This window comes from Peromyscus maniculatus, chromosome X (assembly GCF_049852395.1).
Source record: "Peromyscus maniculatus bairdii isolate BWxNUB_F1_BW_parent chromosome X, HU_Pman_BW_mat_3.1, whole genome shotgun sequence".
Classification (NCBI taxonomy): domain Eukaryota; kingdom Metazoa; phylum Chordata; class Mammalia; order Rodentia; family Cricetidae; genus Peromyscus; species Peromyscus maniculatus.
Window position 1 is genome coordinate 99414720 of NC_134875.1, and position 27674 is coordinate 99442393.

General features: G+C 37.1%; 1 protein-coding gene across 11 annotated transcripts in view; it reads right to left on the reverse strand.

Annotated features, from left to right (window-relative positions):
* The window catches only part of Dmd (dystrophin), a 2251111-nt gene that overhangs the window by 395714 nt on the left and 1827723 nt on the right, over positions 1-27674 (reverse strand). For all 11 annotated transcript variants that reach the window (XM_076562037.1, XM_076562042.1, XM_076562041.1 and 8 more), the window contains one exon: positions 1616-1788. In XM_076562037.1, the coding sequence (XP_076418152.1) occupies positions 1616-1788 (173 nt within the window). The remainder of the gene's footprint in view (positions 1-1615; positions 1789-27674) is intronic.

The following is a 27674-nucleotide window of genomic DNA, read 5'->3' on the forward strand; positions in this document are numbered from 1 at the left end:
CCTTTGCCATCAGACACTTTGACCTCTCTTAAAAGTTTAAAATATAGAAAGCTAGGAGAGCCTCTCTACTTTTGAAAATGCCATATCCCATTGTTTCCCCCAACTCATCACTAACACGTAGATTTAAAAAATCATGGGCAGTATACTGAGCTCAAAATGAGAGTCTGGGAGGCCGGGTGCAAGCTTGAAGGAATGCTTTGTAAAAGTAAATCGGTTCCTCAAATCAATCTTTTCAATTATGATGTACTTTTTTTGTGAAATTTTCTTTATTCTTCCCTACAGAATACTCTGTTGATTAAAAGCCTATATGATGAAGTTAGACTCACTATGAATAGGTTTTAGACATGCCATTTGCTAACTGGGTCACTTTTGGAAACTTATTTATCCTCTCTGTTCCTCATTTTCTCCAAATGCTAAGACAATATAAGAAGGAAATCTACCTTTCAGGTTTGCTGATAACATCATGCAAGTCAAACACTATGACCGTCTTAGAGCAGTGGGTGGGACATAACACTTAGCCTGTGTTAGTTCCTAGCATTGTTATTTCATAGTGGGTAGAGGTTTTACAGCAGTGTTTACACTTTACTAACATTTCAGGTGTTCCTCTTTGTTATGAGGGTTGTATGGTGGAATTGCAGACAATTTAGGATAACTATAAAGAAGGGGAAAACCACTTTTTTTGTAGTCATATGACCTCAGGGAAAGTAACTACTCCCACAATTGGATACGTTCTTTTCTATTAATAAGTTCATTTGTCCTTTTCTACCTCTCTTCATGACCACTCCTTTCATAGGCACTGTTGAAAGCACAAACATATCTTTAAAAATAAGTGGATAAGGAAACACAATCAATTAGAAAGCAGGAAGCCTTGCTTCTCCTCCATTTATTTCCCAGCTTGTTAGGTACCACTGGGTACTTCACAGACCTGCTCTGCTGTTTTGTCCCTCCATATACCTATTCTAACCATAAAAGGATTCCTAGACCTTCCCTTTACCTTCGTTAGCAATGATGCGATATGTACAATTTCTCAAAGCAAGCTGATGGGGCAGAAGAAAAAAGTAGGCAAAAAATGAAAAGGTTTAGTGTACCTACAGAAGATGTGCTTCAACAAAATCTAAGAGATCAAATGATAAAAAATTACTATAATCTCCTTAGCTGCAGGAACTCTTGAGAGGGTGTCTTTAAATTGTTAATTATAATGTGTTCTGCTTTTTAAAGAATGTCCTTTGGTTATGCATTTAGAGTAATGCCAAAGAGAATTCCATAACAAACATTCACTAATTTTATTGCTTTTTGTATGACACTATGATAAGCCAAGAGAGAACTCTGAAATTAGGATCGCTGTGCTCCCTATTTAAATTTACTCTAATGTCTTAATATGCATCTCTCCTGTGGTTATGAAACAGTCCCATTTTAATCTAACCTGAACCCTCAAGTATCATTTCCATTCCAAGCAAATGAATGATTCATTTATTCAAAATAAAATGAATCATTTTGAAATTCAGTGATTTACATAAACATGTGAGATACTAGCTACCTGTGCTAGGAAAACGAGGAGAATTTTGTCATCTTTATTCACATCTGGATCCCCCCACCCCACCCGATCGTTGCCTACCTAATGTTGAGAGACTTTTTCCGAAGCTCACTCCACTTGAAATTCATGTTATCCAAACGTCTTTGTAACAGGGCTGCTTCATCTGAACTTTCCAGGGATCTCAAGATTTTTTGGCCATTTTCATCGAGATTGTGATAGATGTCCGTGTGAGCTTCAATTTCACCTTGGAGATCCTACCGGGCAGCAGGAAGAACACATTCAGAATTATCAAACAAAAGGACTAGCTGTGAATGTGAATTTGGAGAACTTAAAAAAAATATTAGTTCAAAAGAAATTCTAATTTGGCAACAAACAAAATGCACCCTGCATAATTTTTCTTGGAGTCCTGCCTCATGAAGTTATTATGGAGATTAAAAATGAATATCATATTAGATGTAATAAATGTATTTATTTTTATGAATTAGAAGTAATATATTTATAGCACATTTCATAAGCTAAACTTTGTAATCCATATATAAAATATTCTGACATAGATATATATTTTATGAAATAAAATGACATTGTAAAGTAGACTCCAGTAGTAATCATTTTATTACAATATGATTCAAGTTGTATTTTCAATGCACATATGAATCTGTTGTGTTGAATGTGACCATAAAAGCATGTAGAGACGTACAACCAATGTTGTATTTGGTCCACAACACATTAATGGGGTTCTATGAGACAAGAGCATCTTCTTGACAACATACCTTAAATTCACCTTAGTACTATGGCATCACACACATATTACATCATCATACATTGATTATTAAGCAGTTAATATACCATTTAAAAATAACATCTTAGTTTCAGACTAAGCAGGTAAAGAGTCCTTGATAAGAGTTAGGGTCTTGGCAAGAGTTAAACAAGAGGTATACACTAAGTTTCATTTGTATAGACACACGTAAAAAACATCATAATACAAAAGTCTGACCTTTACATGATATGTCTTCCTGTGCAACATTTTCAGCTTGAACCGGGGACTACAGCACTGATCCTGTTGCATAGCAAGCCCAAGAAAACTCAGAAACGGAATGGGCCCTGCTTTAAAATGCCAACCTTGCTTACATTCTGTCAACAGAATGAGTTTAAGAGCACAGGCTTGGACAGTCAATAATCATAATTGGCCACTTTGTACTGCTTGCTAAATGGTAGCCAGGCGTGTGGATGTGGGAGGGACCTCAAAGAATGGCGGCCTGGAATATGCAACTGACAGTTTATATTAAACAGCCAACTTTTCTTATCATTTTGCCATAATAAGCCAGAGACATTATAAATTCATTTTATATATGTGTTTTCCTCCTTGTTCCCAGCAGAACAGTCAAAGCCAAAGGAACATTCCTTAGAGAGCTGCCGGGTTCCAGCATTCCATTCTGCCTACACAATGAATGGAGGCTTTGTACATTATTTGACTTGCTCTTACAGATTTGTATGCTTCTGTTCAACAAGTTTAAAAATTCATTCTGAAGCTCCGAAAAAATTGGATTGATCTGTGTGACTAAAAAAGTTTTCTCCGCACCCCGCCCCCCATCTCGTACTCTTTCTAAAATGTAATTAAATGACTTTGCTAAAGTAACAGTGGAAGCGGCAGCAGTAACGTTAGTAATTCTAAAGAAGTGCCTCATGTTTCCATTCACAGTCACTATAAATGCAGAAGTTTGAGTGCTGCACAAGTAGGGGAGATGGACAATGAATGTTTCTTGTCACTATTTTTGGCAGCCGAAGTTGTCCCGATGGAGTCTGAATCCTGGAAGAGGAATACAGATGGGACGACCTCGGATGCTAAAGGAAGGAAGAGAATAAAACAGAGGGAAGAACATCTATCCTTATCACACAAAACTTGGGGCTGTTTGGGGGATGTTATAGCTGGATTTTAAAACTAGAAAATATAGTAGAAAATTATTCATGAGTTTCTTGCTGCATGGAGTTTAATCAGATAGACATCATTTCCAGGGTTCTCTTCTTTCTCCTTCTGTCTCTCTGGGACACTGGGACACACACACACACACACACACACACACACACACACACACACACACACACACACACACACACACACAGTTTCACTATGCTGCTCAGGTTGGGCTAGGACTCAACGGTTTTCCTGTCTCAGTCTTTGAAATTTTGTTGTTATACACATGCAACACTATACCTAGATTTTTGCTTCTTCATTTTCTAAATCTATATAGTACACCGAATTTGCCATTTATTCAGCAAAAGAGAAAGGTGAGCTAATTATATAAATAATTCAGGACAGAGAAGCAGACCTAATTTTGAGAGCATTCCCTCCTGTGTCTCTCTCAGTTTGTTTGTATACCACCTAAAGTTTCTTTCCAGAGAATGCATTCAGGGAACCAAAATCATCATGTGCATGTTCAGAAAAACTAATGCATTCTCCCTCTGTCTCTCTGTTTGTCTCTCTCTGTCTCTCTGTCTCTGTCTCTCTGTCTCTGTCTCTCTCTGTCTCTGTCTTTCTCTATCACACACACACACACACACACACACACACACACACACACACACACACACACACACACTTTCTCTCTTTCTGGAACTGAGATGATTCTGAGGGCACAACACATATGAGGCCTCTACCACCATTGAAATACATCCCCAGCCTCAGAAAATAATTTCACCAATAGAATGATTGTTCAAATACCCTTACCATATGAATGATCACACATTTGAGTTTTTCTATCTTGCCCTGATAGCAAAGACCCAGTCTTAATTACTAATTACCTAAATTCATGTGCAACGTGAAACCATCAACACTTTTCTTTGCTGAATAAGTGAGGAATTCTGAGGTGTAAATAGAATGCTGATTCATTAATGGGCTAATTTTCTTCTTTTCCATGACTGGGTCAAGTCTACTGCATATAAATATCTTTGTTGTCTCATTAACAAAGAAAGGGACACAAAATGAATAAACAAGTATTCATCTAGTACCAATTATTTGTTTAGTCTTGACATCATGGTAAATATAAGAGGAACGCAAGTGATAGTTTTGTCTTTAATTTTTAAAGTCAAGTGTGTATTTTTCTTTTAATTCATTTATATTACTGAATAAATATTGATGAGGAATTCTTGCCAAATCTCATAAACATTAGGAACAAAACTCCTCCCTTTAGAAAGAAGCACTGACTGAAGTATATTGTTAGTACTGGCAGGCAAAGCTTACATCAGTTATTATAGTTTTCTATGTCATGATGGGAGTGGAGGGCAACAAATTAAAGAGGTTCAGTAAGGGCTTTGTATGTCACAGATTTCTAATGAATCTGCCACCCTAGTCATTTCTTCTTAGCCCTGGCTCCTGCTGGAGCACATCTCCTTTTCTATGTGTCACAGATAAGAGAAGTTTAACTGATTTGCTTAAAGTCACATATCCAGCAAATGTCAGAACTGGGAAATTGATCTGGTTTTCTTAACTTTCCCAGATATTCTAGACTGTTTCCACTAACGTATTGTGTATACGCATTAGATGAAATATGCAGTGGTAATTGAAGGTGCATAAAGCGAACTCCAGTGGTGAAAAAGAAGACACTGAAAGATAGCATTAATAATTTTGATTTAAAAAAACCCACACAAAACATTTACCCACATAGATCACTTGTTTTGAGTGAAAAATGAAATTCTGACTAGATTTTTCATTTTGCAACAGGACATTCAGGACCACCTATAAGACATACTACATTAAAAATTGTCCCTTTACAATAAAATATTTCTGCTGTCAGAGAATAAATTATCTCAGTGATTCATCTTTTTGTTTACAAGACCTTGGGGACAATTAGTTACATCAAGCAATGACCTAAAATATCAATATAAACATAGTTCTGTCTTGTTCCTTTGGGATGGCAGACTAGCACTAAATCTGTCAAGCTGTAGAATTCATGTACACTGCCTTGAACCTGAAGTGAATGTTGGTAAGGGACACAGGGCTCTTGCTTAAAGGTTATAATGAAGAAGTTTCACCACCATCAGGCAGTGTGAGCTGTAGGTTAGGAGGAAACATAGATATAGCATGTAGGATGAGGCATACATCTATTTGCATAAAATTACCAGGAGGTCATTGGTCTTAGGCTAATATTAGACTTAGGAAACATAAAAAAGCAACAAGTCCATAAAGATAATAAATAGGATTCTCAGAAGGTAATTATTCTGAATCCAGGCAATTTTCCCGGGAAATTTTAGTTTTATTTCATTTCTGAACTAACTAGAAAAGATCATTCAAATCATAAGTACTATATCCATTGTGGGATAAGTGGTTTTCCACTGTTCTCTTTGTGATTGTATTTTCTTAGGCAAAACAATAGCTAGTGAATAGTGGAACAATATTATCTATATAAACAACAGCAACAATATATGTAAGACTTATTATGCACTAGGCACAGCTCAATGAACTGTATATGCAGAAGCTTATTTAATCTTTTCAATAATACTCTATAGTAAACAACATTATTATCTTCATTTTCTATGTAAGACAATGAACTTACAGTACAGTTAAAAATGCCCCAAATCACAAAATATTGAACAAAATCTTACAGTGCTGTAAGATTTTGAACCTAGATACTTGAAGTTCAAGGCTTATGCTCTATAACCATAAGGGTACATTACCATTACCTCTGAGGTTTTAACTGACTGCTGATAACTTTTCCTATTAATAATATTCCCTCATATATTTCAATAAACATAACATTTCTGTGAGATAGTGAAATCTTCTTTTCAGTACTCCAAGAATGATTTGATGATTTTACTTTTCTGGAGAGTGTTAAATAGAGCTGAAATAGTGGGTGGAGATACAATGAGAAGGAACATGACGTTGAGAAAATGAGTGCAAATGGAAAAATTCTATGCACTCCTGGAAAAAGAAATTTGAATTTTCAAACTCTCTAATTCTGCAGAAAATTCATCAATGAGCACCAAGAGTGCTCTGACATGATATAAGAAATCTGATCAGGGTTCACAATGTTAGTGTGGGTACACTGCTTCAGGTGGGAATTTCAGAAATCTCACATGCCCCTTTCCCTTGGGAGTCTAATCTCTTGTTATAAATTCCCCCTTTCAGTACCCAAGGAAAGCTTAGGGCAAAGCAGCTAAACAGACATAAGTTTGATTCATCCTCTAAATAGACATTAAGTTTGATTCATCCTCTTACTCTTTCCATTATTAGCAGCTTAACTTTGGAAATGCTTTCATTTCTTCAGCTTCACTAAATACTAAACAAGAATACATAACTAGCTGGTGGGATCCTTCAAATGTTACATGGAGTAATTTTGTAAACTACTTTGAACAGCATCCAGAACACAAGTCTTTAATAAATGATAGGCAATATAAGGTTTACTATTAAAGAGGATCCATATGGAAACCAAGTGATAAAAATAGACTTCATGAAATTATGAGACTTGTCTTGGGTCAGAAGAAATAGACAGAATTTGGAAAACAGAGAAGCGGACATCCCAGGTGGGGAGACTAGTGTAGAAAGGGCATTAATGTGGAACAAGCTTAATTTATGAGCAGTGGTAATAAATTGCAGTCCCTTAATGGGATGGAAAATGAGTGGTAGGGAAAAATTAAATCAATCAAGTTCCCTAAATTAAATAGATTAGAAAACTAGTTATAAAGTGATTGAAAATAAAGGTTTTTTAACAGAAAGCATAAAGGCAAGCTTATTAAACATTTGTTATCCCATGACATTCAACAAAGAGAATGAATTTGATGTTTATAAGCAATAAGTCAGTTGTGGAATATTATTAAACTTATACCTTTTTAAATAAAGAAACAAGAAGAATGAAGATAGTTTTACTCTTCTTTTTATTATCCCAAACAATGGATGACTAAGTCATGGTATTCTTTTACCTATGTGTACAGAATTAATTGTCTTTAAAAAGGATTCAGCAAATTAATTCAATCACTACAAAAACAATTGTGTGGAAAGTTCTTAGACAACCAAAACACAAAATTACCACATGAGTAAGCAACCCCACCCCTGGACAGCTCTGCAAAGGAAACAGAATCAACTTGTTGAAGAGATGTCTGTGCCTCCATTTTATTGTGCACTGTTCAAAAAGAGGTAAGACATAGACATACTGTAAGTCTTCATCACCCAATGAATGGACAAAGAAAACATGCGACTAGACACAATGAGATACTATTCAGACATAAAGGAGGTGCAATCTCATCATTTACCAGACCATGAATGAACCTAGAAGACAAACACATACTGAGTAAAATAATATAAACATAGATAGAATGAGGACTGTTACATGATCTCACTTATATATAAAACAATCTAAAAAATCATATTTGAGAATAAAGTAAAAGTTATTAGGAGTTAGGTGAGGAGAAATGTGGGAAAGTGGAGATGCTGGATAATGGTACAAAGTTTTCAGTGGAAGTGAACAATAAGCTTTAAAGATATTTCAAATTGCTGAGTAGATTAAAAGATTTTTCAAAAAAATGATAAGCAATGTCATTGAGTTGCTATTAAAATATGATATTGCGTTCCATAAATGTATACAATTATTGATTTTTGATTAAAATTATATTAATTTATTAGACAAATACCAATCTCCAACTTCAAGATCACTGAGAAATGGGGCAACAAACAAATACAGAAACAATAAAAATAAATGGTCATATTGTTCTACAAATTTCATTATGGGTCTCCTGCCTTTGATGTTTTTTGAGAGCAGTTAGTATATAAATAATTAAAAGAATACTAGTTGCTCTTTTCTTACTAAAAGAGTGACTTGATTTTCAAGTGTGTATAATGCCAGAGACAATATCCAAAACAGGGCAGAAGCTATCCTTATGGGCTTATAATTGGAGAAGTGTGTGAAGTGTGAGCTTTGGGCTCATACAGTGGGGCTCTCCAAGTGTTAGTAAGTAATTATGGAAGGCATCACTTGGCTTTATACCAAAGCAAAATAATTAATGGTAATAATGATGGCTCTGAGTTCACCAGAGAGAGTAGATTGATGTTCAATAAACTTGAAGAGAAATGCAACATATGTGAAGCACTATTGTCCAACCCAAGTGCTTTAAAAATGTTTCACTGTTTTAGAGAAGTTGAACAAAGCAGTAGCAACCACATAAAATTCCTTTAGTTTGATTGTGCTCATCCATTGAACATTAGCTGTAAATAGCTGAACTTCCCAAGTGAAGACACACATACACAGCTCCATAACCACACCATTGTGAGATGAGAGCAGAAATGAGCACTACCTTTTTATTGAGAAGTCTTTAAAAACATTTATTGATTCATTGGGAATTTCATATTATGTACCCCATAACACTCATTTCCAAGTTCTTCCATGTCCACCCTCCACCCTTGTAGCCTCCTTGCCAAAAGAAAATGAAAAAATACAGAAATTAAAATAAAAAATCATGTCGCTTTTCTGCCTTTCTTGCCTCTCCATCACTTATTTGTTAGTTGTAATGGCATTGGGAGTTGTGAGTTGTGGTATGTTATGCAGTATATCCTTTTGTCCAAACAGCTTTACTTGTACATGTTCATTGTGATGAGTCATTGGTCTGGTTCAAGGTTTCTGGCTTCTGGTACACCATCAATATTGAATGTCACCAAAACTGATTTGGGTATCCTGCTGTTGCCCCAAGTCAAAGAGATCCTGTGGCTAATGTTCTGCAGGTCTGATCCCTTCACCTACTCCAGTAGGTCACAGGTGGAATCGATGTTGGGATGGGTCAACTCAAAGCCCTGGATGTGGGCCTGGGGAGTAGATGGGTTGTAATCCCAAGCCTCCACCAGGACACTCCACCACAAGGGGTGGGGCCAGCTCTCCCTCCCCATCATCATCAGGGCCAAGATTGTTTTTGAAAGTTATTTAGCATTAAAAATTTTAAGTCTAACTCCCATTCTCTCAATTCCATTTATTCCCCTATCCCCTCCAGCACTATTCCCTTCCAACTTCATGTGTTAATTTTTTTTAACTCATAGAGTCCACTTAGTGCTGCCAGTATGTGTATGGGTACAGGACCATCTACTGGAGCATGGGCAGCTTCTCAATGGCTGCAACCTTGAAGAAAATTGATTATCATTCTCCCAGCAGCCATCAATTGCTGATAACTCCTCAGGTGGGGGAATGCCTTCATGACCACTTCCCTCTTCTCTGCTGGGATTTTGTCTGGCTTGGTCTTCACAGGTCTCTTGAATTCTGTCACAACCACAACTATAAGTTCATATGTGCAACTGCCGTGCTGTGTCAGGAAATCTTTAAAAATGTGCCTACCAACCAGAGCAAAAGAACCTATAGTTTGTCTGACAATTGCAAATCATTTTTAGTGATTCATTTTTCCTGCATGTTACAAATGTATCAGTCTCTTAACTGGACATTAGAATTAGTAAAAAGAAAATGAACTTTTTGAGAAGTTATCTATATGAAGGAATTAGACTGTCTTGGCCTTTTAAGGACTTTAGCCCCTAAATGTTCCTAGCTAGACCAAGAAACAGACTTTAAGAGAGAGACACTACAAGGAGTGACTTCATTTTTCTTCCATATGTGGCCATTGCGATTCTGTTTAAAGCAGCAGAGTGCCATCCCAAGGGAAGCAAGAGTTAATTTAAAGACTGCTGTTTGTCTCAGAGCCAGGTTGTTCTTGGTAGCTAAGGAGTGTGTTTTCAGGTCTACTGCATTGCAATGTATCTTAAATGCTGCGCTATGGATTTAGGAGTCTACAAGCTTTGCTTTAAAAATGGCTGTTATTAAAGTCCTCAGAGACTATTATCCTGCAGGGTTTGTTGTCTTTGCTTTCATGTCTCACTTGAAAATTCTCATACTTCAGCAGGAGAATAGTGGAGAGAAGGGATATGCTTTCTTGCCTCAGTACGTTCCCAGGTGCAAAGCTTTACTTCAAAATCTAATCTTTAAAAAATGCCAGGCCTAGGGTGGATTACTCCTGGAGGAAGCTGAGCAATATCCCATTTGTCAGACTGCCTTAAGCAATCCCATATTGCATGACTATCCTTGACTTTATGGCTAATATCCACTTATAAGTGAGTACAAACAATAGTTTTCTTTCTGAGTATGGGTTACCTCACTCAGGATGATCTTTCTAGTTCCATCCATTTGCCAGTAAATTGCATAGTTTTTAACAGGTAACTAATACTCCGCTGTGTAAATATACCACATTTTATTTATCCACAACTGAAGAATGGATTTAAAAAATGTGGTACATTTACACAATGGAGTATTACTCAGTTGTTAAAAACAATGACACTATAAAATTTGCAGGCAAATGGATATAACTAGGAAAAATAATCCTGAGTGAGATAACCCAGACCCAGAAAGGCAAATACAGTATGTATTCACTTATAAGTGGATATTAGCCTTTAACTAAATGATAAGTTACAATCTGTAGACCCAGTCAGGTTAAGTAAAGAGAAGGGTTCTAGCAGAGATGCATGGATCTCCGTGGGAAGGGCACATAGAATGGATTTTGTGGGTGTACTGGTAGCAGGCACAGGGGAGTGGCATAGAGGGAAAGAATGTGAGAAGGGCCAGCTAGAATTGGGGGTCATTTGCGGCGGGGGGGGGGGGTAGTGTTGAAACCGAGTGCAGTGGAAGCTTCCTAGAATTTATGAGGGTGATCTTAGTCAGGACTTCTAGTTTTGGAGGACACGGATTCTGAATTGGCCATTTCTTGTAGTCAGGCAAGGCTCCCAGTGGCAGGACTGGGTTGCATTCAGTGGAGTTTCTGGTCAGGGGTTTCCCAGGAGATCCCCAAACAACCCAGGCTGATGCTAGGACAGAGGCTTGGTCTCTGCAAATGGGCAGCTGGGCCCCATTGCTGAGGACAACCTTCATAGAGTTCATTGAACATAGAGATGTTGAGCTAGTATCTGCATGGAGTCTTCATTCCTAGGTTCTAGTCTCTTTGGTGCAAGAAGGTACTCCCACAGGCTGCTGAAAGAGAAACCTGGACAGTAACACAGCCACAGAACCCTCAACTTACAATCTGTCCTGTCTGAAAGATGTGCTGGGGCAATGGTGGTACAGAACTTGTGCCAGTGGCCAATCAATTTTTGGTTTAACTTGGGGCCCATGCCAGGAGAGCGAGCCCATCGCTTACACTGCCTGGATGACCAGGATCCAGAGACTGGATAGCCCAGAGACCTAGGGTAGAAACAACTGGCAAAAAAAAAAATTCTGCTGCACTCATAGATTGGTGCCTTGTCTAGTCGTCATCAGAAAAGCTTCCTCTGGCATCAGATGGGAGCAGCCCACAGCCGGACATTATGTGGAGATAGAGTCTAAAGTGGAATTCTCCATTGGGTCCATACCCTCAGGGCTCAGGAAACCCCCACAGAATAGGAGGAAGAAAGACTGTAGTAGTCAGAGGGGCTGGAGTCCACCAGTAGACCATGGCCACTCCATCAACTAAACAGGGCTCAAATGGGCTCACAGAGACCGAAAGCAGCAAGCACCAGTCTGCACCAAGATGCTGTGGCTATTAGCTTGTTGTTTGGTGGGACTCCTGACTTTGGGAGTGTATGTGTTTTTTACTCATTTGTTTGATTTTGGGTCTCGTTTTCTCCTGTTGGGTTGTATTCTCCAGCTGCAGTGTGAGGTTTTTTGACTTTTCTTACTGTATTTTATTTTATAATGTTTAGTAGTTGTCTCTTGGAGGCCCGCTCTTTTCTGAAGTGAGACGGAGGGGGAGTGGGGACTTGGGAGGGGGGAGAAGTGGATGGAAAGGAAACTGTGGCCAGGATGTATTTTATTTGAGAAGAGTCTATTTTCAATTAAAAACAAACAAACAAAAAAAGAAATGAGGAAAAACATGGTAATGAAGTAAGGTAGTGACCTTATCTGCTTTAGGCTTTAAACAAACCACTACATGAAGATTTAAAAAGGCTGAAGACAGAAGAGGAAAGAAGCACATTTACAGTCCAGTCCCTCCACTGCAGGAAGAGATACTGCTAGCCTTGATTGATATGATTACACTGAGAAGTAGACTGGTGGGAGATATGTTAAGGTTCTAACTTCTGTCACTTATGTTTTAAGAATTTGAGAAAATTACAAAATATTTTAAAGTCTCTTTTTATATATCATCTATAAAGAAGGCCAAAAATGTCTGGCTTATACTATTTGGTAAAGATTAGATGATGTCATGTAGGTAGAACATCCAAGTGGCTAACCCAATGACTGTTCATTAGAGTTGAATGCTTTGGTTTTCTCATCCTTCTTTCATGACACCCACCCTCTGAGCAGAGAATATATAAGCAGTTTCTAAGGAAAATGAATACCAGATTCATAGAAATGGGAGCCATACCTGTAGGCAGATACTAAGAAAGAGAGCTAAAGAAGGTCAGTAGATGAAATTCAAAGTGTACAGAATAGCCACTGATGGTTCAGGAAGTATCCTGCTGATTATATTTGATCTTATAAAGATAAGCTTTCACTATTGCTTCCTGGAAACAAGAATATCAATAATAATAGTACTGGGCCATGATTATTGGGAAGGCAGTTTTATGGAAAAATTGCAGCAGGGAGAAAAATGAGGTAGGAGATCTAGATGACAGTTCTAACCATTCATGAACCAGCAAAACAGTTATTTTCTTGAGTACTTACAAACAGTAGTAATAGCTTCATATATGGCTCAACCTCACCTTTTTCTTATGCTACCTATGGAAGGTAGATTTCAGGCACTAAACAACTCTTCATAAAATCACATTAAAGCTAGAAATGCTATTTTAGATTTGATTCCCCCATATAAAATATGCTATATTAGGCATTTCTAAAATACATTGGTGTGAGTTGTAAAGGACATAGTCTTTGAAAAAAGGTGGGCAGAGTAACTCTGCTTCAGATTCTTTTAAAAACTGGCTGTCATGGACCCAGTGAAGAATTAATGTTGATACCAATTTGGTTCACAGTGCTGCTCCTGGATGATAGAATCAGCTGTAAGACAGACTAGGTTTTCTTTTTAACACTTTATCTAAAGCCCACATAGAAGACCTATATACCATTGAAACATTATTACAGATATTGTTTATACTGCTTTATTGCTTACAATTGGATAAACATTTCGTGCACAGGACATCTTGTAGAAATTCATTGCCAACAGTAGTCTTAAAGGCCTCTACAGACAAATACTAGACTGCACAGTTAAATCATAGAGGCAACTGTATACAAAAAGCCTACAGTGGTGAAGGTGCTTTTAGTTTTGTGCTGTGTTTTATGGGAGGGAATCAGCCTGAGTGAAAATAACTATTCTTATCTAAGAGTGACCAGCTAGGTCTTTTGAACATTGAAACATATTTTTTTTGTTGTTGTTGCAGAGTCATAAAGTGTAGTGGGAATAAGGTACCAGGATGAAAAGGATAGGGAATGCTTGACATCTTCTACAACACTTATACCAATCTCATAAGTACATTTTCTTAGAGACAGGATTTTTTTTGTTTATTATTGGTACATGGGTGTTTTGCCTGCATGTATGCACGTCATGTGCAGGCAGTGCTCATGGAGGCCAGACAAGGGCATTGGATCCCTTTGAACTGCAGTTACAGATGGTTGTGAGCTGCCATATGGATTCTGGGAATCAAATCAGGGTCCTCTGGAAGAACAGCCAGTGCTCTTAACCACCAACCCATCTCTTCAGTCACTGAAGTACATTTTATGAAGGGATCACAATTAAGGGAGATTAAATAACTCTTCCCAATTCCATAGCTGCTATGTGGCTGAAGCAAGTTCAGGGCACTCATCTCTCCGGATTTATGTTTGCACTAAACTTCGATTCTTTCCCTACTTATCAAATACAAATCAAGCAACTTTGGATTTGACTTCATGTAACACAGCAACATAATTTAAAAATGAAGGTACATGGAGATATTCAATTTGAGAAATTTATTAAGTTGCTCTGAAAGCAATCACTAACAACTGAAATATTCTTTAAATCAGAGTGGTTAGCCAAATCGTTCACAGTTCCTTTAGTACTAATACTATAACTTAATTTTGAGATACTGATGACCAAACATAGGGGCTCATGTATACTAAGCAAGTGCTGTGCCACTGAGTTACATTTTCAGTTCTTTGATACATATATCAATGCTCATAGATGAACAGAATACATTTATATTCCCAAAATAGCAAACTATATTCTCATAAACAAAGACACATTGGTTATATTTATCCCTGCCATATATATATATATATATATATATATATATATATATATATATATATATATATATATTATGTATAGAGTTAAAAGTTAGAAAGCTTATTTCTTGGATTTCTGTCAGTAAGTTATGTATTCCTTTAGAGACTGTGTTTGAATATTAGAAGTAAGCAATTAGTTGATGTCAAGTCTTATTCCAAAAGTAATATGGAAGAAGAAGGCAAGAGCATATGGCAAAGTCCACAATTATTTTTGATAATACACTAGAAATCATAGCAGTCATGTAACTAATTTCCTCTGGCTTGTTTTAATCACAAAGGTGTAAATGTAAAAACAAAACCAAAAAACTTTATCCCCTCTCTTATTCTAGAAAACCCACTTCATCCTGTATATAATACAACAATCCCATATTAAGGTAAATGTTTAGACTGGGCTACTGATATTGTCTTAGTTAGGGTTACTGTTACTGTGATGAAACACTCACAGTTCCATATAACAGTTCATCTTCAAAAGCTGTAAGAGTAGGAATTCAAGCAGGGCAGAAATCTGGAGGCAGGAGTTGATGCAGAGGCCATGGAGAGGTGCTGCTTACTAGCTTGCTTCCCAGGCCTTGTTCGGTCTCCTTTCTTATAGAACCCAGGACCACTAGCCCAAAGATGACATCACCCACAATGGGCCATGCCCTCCTTCATTAATAACTAATTTAGAAAATTCTCTATAGGCTTGACTATATCTCCATGTTATAGAGGCATTTTTTTTTTGCAATTGAGGCTCCTTCCTCTATGATGATGCTAGCTTGTGTCAAGTAGATATAAAAGTAGCTAGCATACTTAACAATCTAAGTATCTCTCTCTCTTTACATAGGAGAGTACCTTTAAATAAAATCATAAACCCACATTACACAACCTTGTATTCACTAATGAGTACTCTTTATCCTAAAGCTTAAAGGTAATAACTATGAAATCATCTCTAGGTGTTTATGAGTATTCAATACTAAAGAGGGTTCTAATACCATGATGTTAACTGAAGTCCTTCTGACATAATTGGGTCTGATTCCCTGGTGTTTTTTGGTGAGTTAATTTCTATTTACTACCAAGTATAGGAAATTACTTCTTCTGGGAAATATAACTCTTTTTGGTGCTTAGCCAATGTCTTTAGTTTATTTTGTGTTCTCTTATGGAATAAGGTAGTGATAAGGAGGAAACAAAATGACTGTTTTCAATGTCCAAGGAGAAGGAAGAAGATGGAATAAGCACATAAACAATATAATGTTATATAACATTGGCATATTTGCTGATGCAGACATATAAATTAGAAACAGACAAAATTCTAGGTGATATACCTTCATTCCTAGAACCTATACTGCAGAGGAAGAAATCCACTCATAAGCTTTCAATTGTAGATCTGCAAATCTTTGGCAAAACATTCATTTGAATACAAAATAGTCTATAGCTACTTAGACCACTTTGTTGAAGCAGGCCTAGGGCATTTTGGACATTTAGTCATGCTCTTTCTTCTAAGCATCCCTGGGAGAGCAAGGTTTGATAAGACTTTCCATGCCAGCAAGATAAATGTAATTTCAATAAGGAACTAGAACACTCACATCTGGCTTTGACAGGTTAATTTATATATCAAGAATTTTTAAATGGCCATTACACTGTTACTTATTTAAAAATAGGAGAAATCTGTCTCATAGTGCTCTGAGAAAGGAGAAATTATATTGTATATCATCAGTGTAATTGACCTTGAGTATAATTGAGGTAGCCTAGTGGTGATTAGCAAAGAAACATGATAACAAGGTCATGGCCATAGTGTTTTAAAATAGATAAATGTTTTTCATTAATTCTTCTCAGACATGTATGAAAAAATGTTGAGATGCCATTAATCTCTGTTCTAGTGTGATACAATTTGAAATTTAACAAAGAAAGAGCCTAAACAAGAGAATAAGAAATTATCACCAATAATATCTAATTATTACTGTTACTTGGGTGGAAAGGCTGAAAATAATTCTTTCTTATGAGTACTATTAGAATTTTAATTCATTCATTCACTGACCTTCTCATCTATTTTTTTTTTTTTTTGGAAACTAGATGACAAATAAGAAATACCCAAAGCTTTGACTAAATGTACTCTTAAAAATCACAGGATTTATTGTATTTTAATGGGCCTATTAAGAAGTCTTAAGCAAATAAACAAACCAAATAATATGTGGTAATGTTAAAGTAGAACATAATCCCATGGGAAATGAGACCAATTACCTTTTCCTACAAGATGACTGACAGCCATAGCAGAAGTAGTAATGTTTTGAGTATGGCCTTAAGGTGTGAATAGGTAGGAAGGGGCTGTTCCTGCTTCAGCTGAATGTACCAGACTTTTCTGACTTCACATAGGAGCCCTTATCCTTTTGGAGGAGGGGATGGGGGTCGGTTGGGGCGGAAGACTCATGCGGGGCTGAAGGAGGAGGGATGAGGGGGGATCTGCAGTTGGTATGCAAAATGAATAAAAAATTTCTTAAATTAAAAAAAAAGAAGTGACTATGTGCTGACCAGAGAAGTAGGGAATGGAACTGAAGGCAGAAGAAAAATCATGTGTAAAGTTGATGATAAGGGGAGATAGGATTAGATAAGTACACTTGAAAGCTGGAGGAGAGATCTCTGAGTGATATGAAGCAGTAAAATGAAAATATTTCTATGTGCATAAATATATACGTGTTTGTGCATATGTGTATTTATATAGTCTAACATAGATAGATAGATAGATAGATAGATAGATAGATAGGTAGATAGGAAGAAAGAATGCTGTAGGATAATGTTCTTGTACACTGTAAAGATTTGTCACTCCTATTGGTTTAATGAAACACTGATTGGCCAGTAGCCAGGCAGGAAGTGTAGATGGGGTGACCAGACTAGGAGAAGGCTGGGGAGAGGAAAGGCAAAGATGGAGTCACCAGCCAGATGCAGAGGAAATGAGATGAGAATGGTGGACTGAAAAAAGGTACCAAGCCATGTGACTAAACATAGACAAGAATTATGAGTTAATTTAAGCATAAGAGCTAGTTATAAGCCTCAGCAATGGGACAAACAGTTTACAATTAATATAAACCTCTGTGTGTTTATTTGGGAATGAGCAGCTGTGGGACCGGGCAGGACAGTGTGGGAGTATTTGCAAAATAACTTTCTGGTCTTTTATGAAGATGATTAATACATTCACTATTTATCTTTTGGAAACAGTATCTTTTGGATAGTATAATGGTGTATTAGCTGAAAGAACAGCAGACCTGGAAACAAGGTATAATAATAGTTTAAACAAGAGAAGATAATGATTTAAACTAAGGCAGTAGATATAGGATAGAAAAATTACATTTTCAAGAGCTCATAAATATGACTTGGAGAATGCAATGATAATATGTAGGGAGGCACAACGTGTTTCTGTCCTAGAAGAGAAAATGTAATGTTTGATGCTGATTCATTATTAAAGTGTTATCCATCCGAGGGGACATGAGTAGTTTAAAATGGGATTTTGAAGAAAGTCTGAAGTTAGAATGGTGATATTATTTCAGAACTCAGATATTTTCTACCCACAATCAGGGTTTCCTGCAGGTACCTACTAAATAGGCATTCTCCTGTGCTCTTCTCAGCATCTATCTTCCATGTGTCATTCATTTGTACTTGTACATAAGAGATTGGATCATGTATAGGATACATAGCACAGTAATGTCAAACTTGAGTTGACTTGAGAGAATTATCAAAACCAACTAACTCCTAATGACCTTTCATTATACCTAATCTTACACCCCACAATCCTCACCAGAGAAGCTTCTGTTTGCAATACATGATTATCAGTATAGAGACCACAAATTAGCCAATGAGAAAAATGAGAAACTGTAAAATATTCAGCCTTAGATGGAATGTGGATACCCTAATACCTCCTCCAAAGACTTGGGGATCATTGCAGAAAAGGAAGCAGAAAGAATGCAAGTAGTGGTGGATCACTACAAGAAAATCATAACTTCTCAAAACACAAGGCAGAAGCTGTCCATATGAACTCACAGTGATTACGACACCATGCAAAAATCTGTGCCATCTCATGCCAGACCAAATTCCAGCATGGAGAGGGGAGTTGGGCACAAGTTTCCACTCCCAGCCAGGGTGTTATTGGAAGTTCTTAATTGCTGGGAAAGAGTCAGTCTTTTCTAAGATTGTAGACCTTTATAGGTCAACTAGGCTCCAGTGGAAGGCCATATATCCCAAAATGTTTGGACAATACGAATTGGCCTTGATGAAAAATAAAATTGAGTAGGAGGCAGGAGGGAGGGTTGGAAAGGGTTGGGGGAGGGAATATGATCAAAACATGGTATATGAAATTCAAAAAGAACTAATAAAAATAATAAACACACTGATTTGTACATCCCAATCTCAGAGCTTGTGATACTGTAGGATAAACACTGAGTTCAAGAGTGAGGATATATTATTGATGATTTTAAGATCATTATTCATTCCATGTATGAATATATGACAGTCCTTAATCATCTGGGAGTTATGGATTCTTTTGAGAAAGTCATTGATCCTCTCTCGAGAAATATATATATATTCATAAATGCAAAATATAACCCATTATTTCATGAACTTTCATGAAGGACTAGAGAGCAATAGAATAGTAGTCCACTGAAAACCTACCATCACCTCCACTTTCTAGAAATCCAAGTAATTCATACAGCAACATATCCCACAAGTATCACCTTAATGGAAAACTCTGAGGAAGAATAGTACCTTGGAAAATGTGACCAAAGTATGATTTTTCTTATTTATATATCTTGAAATTAAAGTGATACTAAGTACCAAATGGCCAAATTTTAAGGAGAGGACAACTTAAATGATAGTTTTTGGATGTTACAAAGAAATTTGGGACACTAAACACATTCAAATAATAACCTGGATGATTTCCCCTTTGCCTTGCTCTTTGCTTGGGAAATAAATAAAAGAGAATTGGGTGGGTAACTACTGAGAGAAAGGGCATGTTATTCCAGGGGTCTGTCTATGAAAGGACACAGCAGTTTGAACCTCAGGGATAGTGCAACTAGGCTCCTCACTTGTTCTCTACCTCACGGCCCAGTGAAAGAGTTCAAGATCAAAGTACGAGATAATTAAGAATGTGCTTAAAGGAAAACTTGAAAGCAGCTGTGCTCCACAAAGAGGTGCGTCAATCACCATAGCAGAGAAAGGAACATTTTGCAGTGGAGATATTTTTAAATGACCTTGAAAGAAGACAGAGGTGTTCTTCATTTCATAGCAAACCAATCTTTCATTTAAAAGACCTCAGCCCTGCTCTACATTCATGCAAAGAGTTGGAAATATGAGTCCAGTATTATATTATTAATTCTGGCAAATATAAATTAAAGTGATGATACTGAGGCTGGGAAGGAAAAGGTGTCCTGAGCTGGAAAGCAGAAGCTTCCTTCCGCTATCAAAGAAGGGATATAGCCACAGGCAAAAGAGCCCAAGGACAATCCAGTTCTCAACATGTGGGTCACAACCCTTTGGGTGCTTGAACGACCCTTAATCAGGGGTTGCATATCAGATACTCTTCATATCAGATATTTACATCATGATTCATAACTGTGGCAAAAGTGCAGTTATTTTTACAGAACTATCAATGAAAATAATTTTATGGCTGAGGGTCCTCACAACATGAGGAACTATATTAAAGGGTTTCAACATTAAGAAGTTTGAGAACCACTGATCTAGTAGGAGTACATCTCTGAATCAATGAAAATATTTTTGTTCTTATTGCATAGGCTGTATTGTCTAAAGCCACCACAATTGTCTGATGATAATGTTTCATCTTCTCTGTCTTCAATTCTCTCAGCAAGCTTGTATGAGATCTCATTCTGGGCACATTTAGAGAGCAATTTCCATAATGATAAAAAAAAAGCTTCAAATGAGATTTAAAATGTAATTAAATGGCAGATTTGATGTGGTAAGAGAGTTGTGTTGGCCATACATCACATGCCAAAGAGCCCTCACTCAGCTAGCCTATAGCATGACCCCAATTTCATTCTGGTAAGATTACATGTCCCTGTTTCATCCTAACAGCTTGATTAGGAAAAAATAAAAGAAGATGAACTAGCCTCTCTATTAGAGGCAAGTTCATGAGTCTGCATTAGACTACGACATCCTTCTCCCCTTCCTTTGTTTCTCTTAAGACTTCTGAAGCTACAAGAAACTCCTTGAGCACGGAAGTGAATGTTCACACACTGACAGCCAAAAGCTGAAAGGCTATGCTTGTCCCAAGAAGCTGAGCTCTGTAAATCCTAGGGCCTATTCACAGGATTTTAAGTGTGATTGCTAAGAAAGTAGAAAGTGCAGGTTAAAGCTCTCCGAGTGGATGAATGCTTGCTCATGGAAGACTGCATGGTACCTGAGAAAGCCAGAAAATATTCCTTGGGCAGTCAGCTTTTGAAAGCTCAAAAGTAACAAGTCTATGCTTCACTACAAAATCAATATAAGACTTTAGCTATGGAATTTAGCTAACTCCCAAAAGTTTTGCCTACCTGGACCCTCCATCATTGTATATACCATGTGAAATTAACTAATCTTTTCATTTGGTGGTCACTTTAGATATCGATAGTTAATTGTACAATGTGAAAAAGTAACTACATATCTCAACACACAAAGGAAATCAAATCCTATAGAAGATCAGAATTTAGATCACAGTTTAATAAGAGAAGTGTTTACAAGAAGACTTGGAACTGTTAAATGGCATGTCCATTCCTGTTTCCTTTCAATGACACAACATTATTTACATAGAAACATCATGCTACATTTTTATGAATTATTTGAAGCAATAATGAGGTTCTTCCTTTTTCTTCCCAAATGAATCCTTCACTTTGTAGAACACAGTGTTTGGAATCAAATTTGTTCCTTGTGATGTTGAGAAGTACAAAGTAACTCTCATCTTTTAAAATATCATTGAATGTTTGAAATAAAATTGTAATTAATAAAAGCATTTGAAGATCCTTAACTTACTGATGCTGAAAAATTCTTAGTAAGGAGCTATTGTGCCTTTTGAGTATGAATTGCTTTTTTTGCGAGGCAGATGTAAGGATACAGAAAAAAAAAATAACGTATACTCTTAGAGAGAAAATGAACCTGTCGTACCTCTGAAATGAAAGTAATTTAGAAATCTGCTGTACTTCAAAAAGAAACCTACAGGTTGATCGGTAAACTGCACTTCACTTGTCAAAGGTGCAGCGCCAGCTTCAATTTGCTCTTAGAGCAAACAGTTCAGGGAAAGCTGATTTCACTGGAACAATTCTCTTTTAGCCAAATGTTCTTCCTTGATTCTTTGATGAGATTTTTCTGCCAAAGCAACCCCTGCTTCCCACTCACTACCAGAGAGAACAGGAGCTGAGAAGACAGCACCACTGATCTCAGTAGGACTGCTTGCTTGAACTCATGGAGACAGCCAAGCTTCTATAGCTTGATGCCATGGCTGCATTGAAAGTCTTCCAGGATCACTCTGGGAGCAGCTTCCTTGGTTCCCTCTTTCATTTGCTCACTGCTTCTAATTGCTACTGATTCCTGTTGCAACCAGTAGTTTAGAAACTTCAGTGGCCTACTGCTTTAAATGCAAAAGAAAACTATCAAAAGAAAAACAGGAATCAAAAAAGTAGTCCTTTAATCCTGAACAGAGGCTTTCTGTAAGCATTCATGGTGATTCTTCATTGCCTGTGACTCCTTGAAAAGAAAGTGTTTCTTTTCCTATTGAGGTTACTATTTCTTCTGATCAAATAGTTCGCATGGCACAGTTCCAGTATTCATCTTTTGACATCCCTACTCATTAAATAAATACACATGGTTCTCAACTTGAAGAGTTGTCTAGTCAAAAGTTGTTTGCATGACAACTGTTTAGAACTCAAATTTGACCTTTGATCCAAACAACGTTCATATCCATGTTTCAGGCTATCACATATTTATTAGCTCCTTGACTTAAGTGCAAATGACCTATGTCATCTCATAGTTTTGCCTTGGGTTAAGTAATTTAGAATGCACACATCTTTTGTAACACAGATAGAGAAGAAGGAACAAAAGGAAATGTTTCTCCATGTGGGTTCTGTATTTGTCTAGTGCAAATTAGTAAGCCAGTATAACTTGGAATAGATTAGTGCCCAACTCCTTTCTCTTCCTGGTGACAGACTTTTCTATACCTAAAATTCTCCATGTTCTAATCATCTCTATTCTCTCTGCTGAAAACCCTGTTTCCAGAATATAGACTGACCCCTTTCACATTGGAGAAGATTTTTATGTTTTAAAAAGTAGAAAGTCATTTAAATCAAGTGAATCACAGATTGGCAGGATTTCAGAGAGTTTAACAAGGTAAAATGAAAATATTCTGGTAGCAAAAAATATATGAGCAGAAAGGCTTCCGCATTCTTGGGAATATTACTTTGGTTTATACTATGGATTAGCTCACTTAAACCTGCTTATCCTCCTTGTAGATGTACAGGTCAGAAATTACAAATAATTGGGTAGAGTCCCATGCAGCTAGGGTTCCAATTATGAATAGATCCCAATAATTTAGGGTTGTCAGATCAAATATAGTATGCCCAATTTATTCCAATTTTCAGATAACTATTATTACTTTTTGTGTATAATATTGTTGCCTTATTATTTTCATTTCCTAAATTTGGCAATCTTGAACCAAACAGATAAATATATCAGAGAACTAGAAGTTGGAAACAAGGGGCCAGCCATCTTTCTGTCTCATTTGGGGATTCCTGTTGGCTCACCAAACACAGAAACATGAAACTTTTCACATCAGCATTCTAAAGTCCATTCTCTAACTCCCTGATTAGAAGAAGGTAGTACCTAATAGGTGTTATAAAAGTGGTAGCTTATATATTTAAAAATTTTGATTACTAATAAAAAATTACACAGTGTAATCTTGAACACAGTGCATCAGTGGTCCACCAAAGATAGTAGTTTCCTAGTAGGTCTGTTCTATGTGGTCTTAAAAATTTATTTGGAAAGCTAAGTCCAAAAGCTTGCTTGCCCCTTCAGCCTTTCCAGTGGATTTGTATTTATCCAATAATTCTGTATGCTAAATTTTTCTCTGATTAATGGGCCCTAGAGTACTTTTACTTTTCTGCAATGACCATTGACTGCTGTATCTACCATCCAGGTCAGTTCCCATATTGATTTCTACTACTTACAAAACATTACTTTTTCATAAGTTTAGGAATATACAAATAATAAAGAAAAGATTGTATAGGTTTATCAACAAGGCTCTTCATAACAGAAATAAGATTTTTCAAGAAAGCTGGGTAGGAAGTGAATAACACAAATGGACTGGTTCTTATGGCCAGATACCTTTAATGAGTGCACTTGAAGAGATGACTTTTAATTCCAACAACACGTTAAAATACCCAAATATTGTATCACTCTCTGGGAGGACTGGAGCAAAACAGTGCCTTTAGGACACAACAGGATCAATGTACTTAAGCAGTTGTGTTTATCTGTACAAGATCAAGCCAGTCAGCATTCCCAGTATGGTATGGGGAGGGGCTCATGAGCTCCACTCCCAGCTGATGATCTATTGTCAGTTGATAGCAGCTAGGGAAGAGTGAGTTAATTTCTTTTAAGCCTGTAGTCCCTTGTAGGTTGGCCATACTCCTATGAACTACATCTATGAGCACATGGACAGCACTATTTAGATTTAGTATGTTAAAAAAAAAAGATAGGAAGTTGGTGAAGGATGGAGTGGATCTGGGACAAGTTATGGGGAGGAGTGGGGGTGGTTATGATAAAAATGCATTCTATATATGTGTGAGATTATCAAATAATTCATTAAAATACTATATAAAAACATTCAGTGAATTCACCAAATGAAGTTTGGAGGAAAAGGTAATGGGAGATAGAAGAGAAGCTGGAGGGAATGAATGGATGTAGATTTGAACAAAACACGTGGAATGCATGTATCAAACACTAAAATAGTAAAATAATTAATTAAAATATTTTTACTATATTAATTTCCTCATCTCTTCTGTCTCTCCTATCTAGATATCAAGATTTCACTGCTCAACACATTTAATGCCTAGGGAAAAATTGGGTTCAACAGTTTCCTGCCACAATGCTCTATTAACTAAAACATGATGTAGTGCCAGTAATGAACTCAAACAAAGACTGGAGGTGGACAATCACAAGTTGCCTCATTTATCAGTCATAGGAAAGACTGGAAGAATAGGAAGGCAAGGTAATGTTTTTCCAACCTGCTTTGTCCATGCGAGGGACTGCTGCAGAGCAAAACAGAACTTCGCTCTTACTGTCAGTACTGGGAGACAATGTGGAGTTTAAACTACACACACAATAACAAATTGCCCTGCTGCATTTATGTCATGTATAATTTCATTTCTCCTGAATACCAGGTTCTCACCAAAAATATGTTGAGTGCTAATGATCGATAACAATAAGTGTCTCCACTCTTAGACCATGCAAATAGGGAAATTTCCTAATATATTGTCCAAACCTGAATAGTTTTGAGAACATCCAGAATACCATGAATAATCGTAAGAGAACAATAGGCATGCATGAGGAGGGTCCTAGGCAAATCAGGATGGATGAACCTGCAACTACCCACATAGTGGGAAAAAAATCCTGACTGAATCTTTATGTTGTCTCAGTAGCAGCTGAGGCAGCCTTTCTTCCCATTCATTCTTTCTGAGTAACAAAAGGACTGCAAAACACAGCATTCCCTTCCTGCCTGGGGTTCACTGCACACGGTTAATTGATCACTGCATCTGTTTCTTGCATTCAGGGAATGACAAGCAGAGAAAAGCCAGAGGATCACGCCACTGTTTGTGTACCCAGGTGCCCTTGCACCATGGGGAGGAAACACCCTGGGTTCTTTTTGCTATAGGAGGAAAAGAAAAGGAGGGCCAATAACAAAATGCCCTTCAAAGGAAACACCATGTGAGCAGAGATAAGAGATAAGAACTAGGACACTGTCAAGAGGGTGATCTTACAATAGCTCTTTGAAATAAAGAAGCCTTTTTAAAGAGAATGTAAGTGAAAGTTGTTACAACATCTATTGTATCCAATCTATCACATTACCCTTAACTAATGAAAATCACAGTTGCTGCATTGGTCAGCAGTACAAAACAGGAATCTTTCAGTTTCTCCTAATTTGCTTTACATTTTCTTAAGGGAGAAAGAATTCATTCTACATGTTGTTCACACTGGACATCTAATGCAGTTATTTCATTCTGTGTGATACTGGAGATGGGACACAGGGTAGCTTTGCCTATGCTAGGCTAACACTTCACCATTGAGTTACGCTCTCCTGACCATTCAATGCAAAGGTGTCAAAAATGCTTTTCTGGGTTCCTGCATAAGAAAAAAAAAGTCCAAGAAATTTCTACTTTTACCTAAGGAGAATATGTGAGGTGGAGAGAGACAGAGAGAGACAGAGAGAGACAGAGAGAGACAGAGAGGGAGAGAGACAGACAGAGACAGACAGAGAGAGAGGCAGAGAGACAGAGAGAGACAGAGAGAATATTCTGGGGTTTAGATTTCTAAGTCATTTATTGAGTGCTGCATTAAATCTAAAATCCTTAATCAGAGAGCTTCAGTGGCAGATTATACATATGAGAGCTTTTTCCCTTTGAAAAAAAGAAAGGCACTTGAATGGAAATTGGCTGCCAGTCTAGAAGCTCCCAAAGGCAAGAAATCTGCCTGATTTCTTTTCTCCTGTACCTCCAGCTTCCAGTTTGGTGGCAGCCATGCAGCTGCCTTTGTTTGTGGTAAAGAATCATCAAAGGAATGATTAGGTACACCAATGTATTGATTACTTAGGAAAGAATTCAAGTAACTGAAGAACACTAAAGGTAATTAAGAGGAGAACCAAGCAATTGGTGACCTTGGTATACAACTAGATAAAAGAGTACTGATTTCTCATGGCAGCCATGTTCACCCTAGGACTCTTGTGTGTGTGTGTGTGTGTGTGTGTGTGTGTGTGTGTGTGTGTGTGTGTGTATGTTTGTACCCATGCGCATGTGTGTGTGCATGCATACATCTATATATTCATGGGAGCATGTGTTTTTTTTTCATTTTATTTTATTTTATTTTTATTTTACATACCAACCAGATTTGATGCAGGGGAGAGGGGCTTGATCCTGCCTCAACTTGATATGCCACACTCTAGGGCTCTTTTAAACACATTTTCTTCCCCCACATTTCCCAGTTACAGCTAGTCTCCTCATTAGTCCTATCATCTGCCATTGTCCTTTCATTCATTCCCTGTGGATGAATGATTCTGACTATGCAGTAGATTGCCAGCACTATTCCTGATGCAGAGCTACACAGCAATGAACATGGATGACAGAGGCCACAGGCCCAGTCTTGGAAATGATTATATTTTCTTAAAAAAAAAAGGCAAATACATATTATATTTGACAGTGCTCACCAATCTCTTTGGAAGTTTAGCAACTCTGACACATTACAGATTTTGTTGTATGATGAACGTATCTTCAGAGAGATTCTTTCTTAATTTAAGAGTGGGGAACCAGCTAAAGGGTAAAAGAGTTTCCACAAAAAATTAAACAATTTAAGAAGAGACTGAGTAATTATCAGCTACCTTTGATTAGGTAAAAAATCTATCCTGGGAGTTAGAATTCTTAAGGTAGACTTTTCTTGTCCTATAATATTTACTTAGACTAGCCACTTGGCCTTAAATTGATAAAATAATTGAAAGTTACGCTTTTCTGCTACAGTCCATTTATTTTAGTCAAGGTAACTTTGTGGCCTGGGACAAATAATAGCAAGCAAGCCAACAAACTAACAGCAATATTTCCTTTGAGGTCTATTTTATTTGGAGTTTTCTTGGCATTTGGTGTACATGCTATTGAAATAAGGTCTTCTCAATGTGAGGGATACTGCTTCCATTAAAT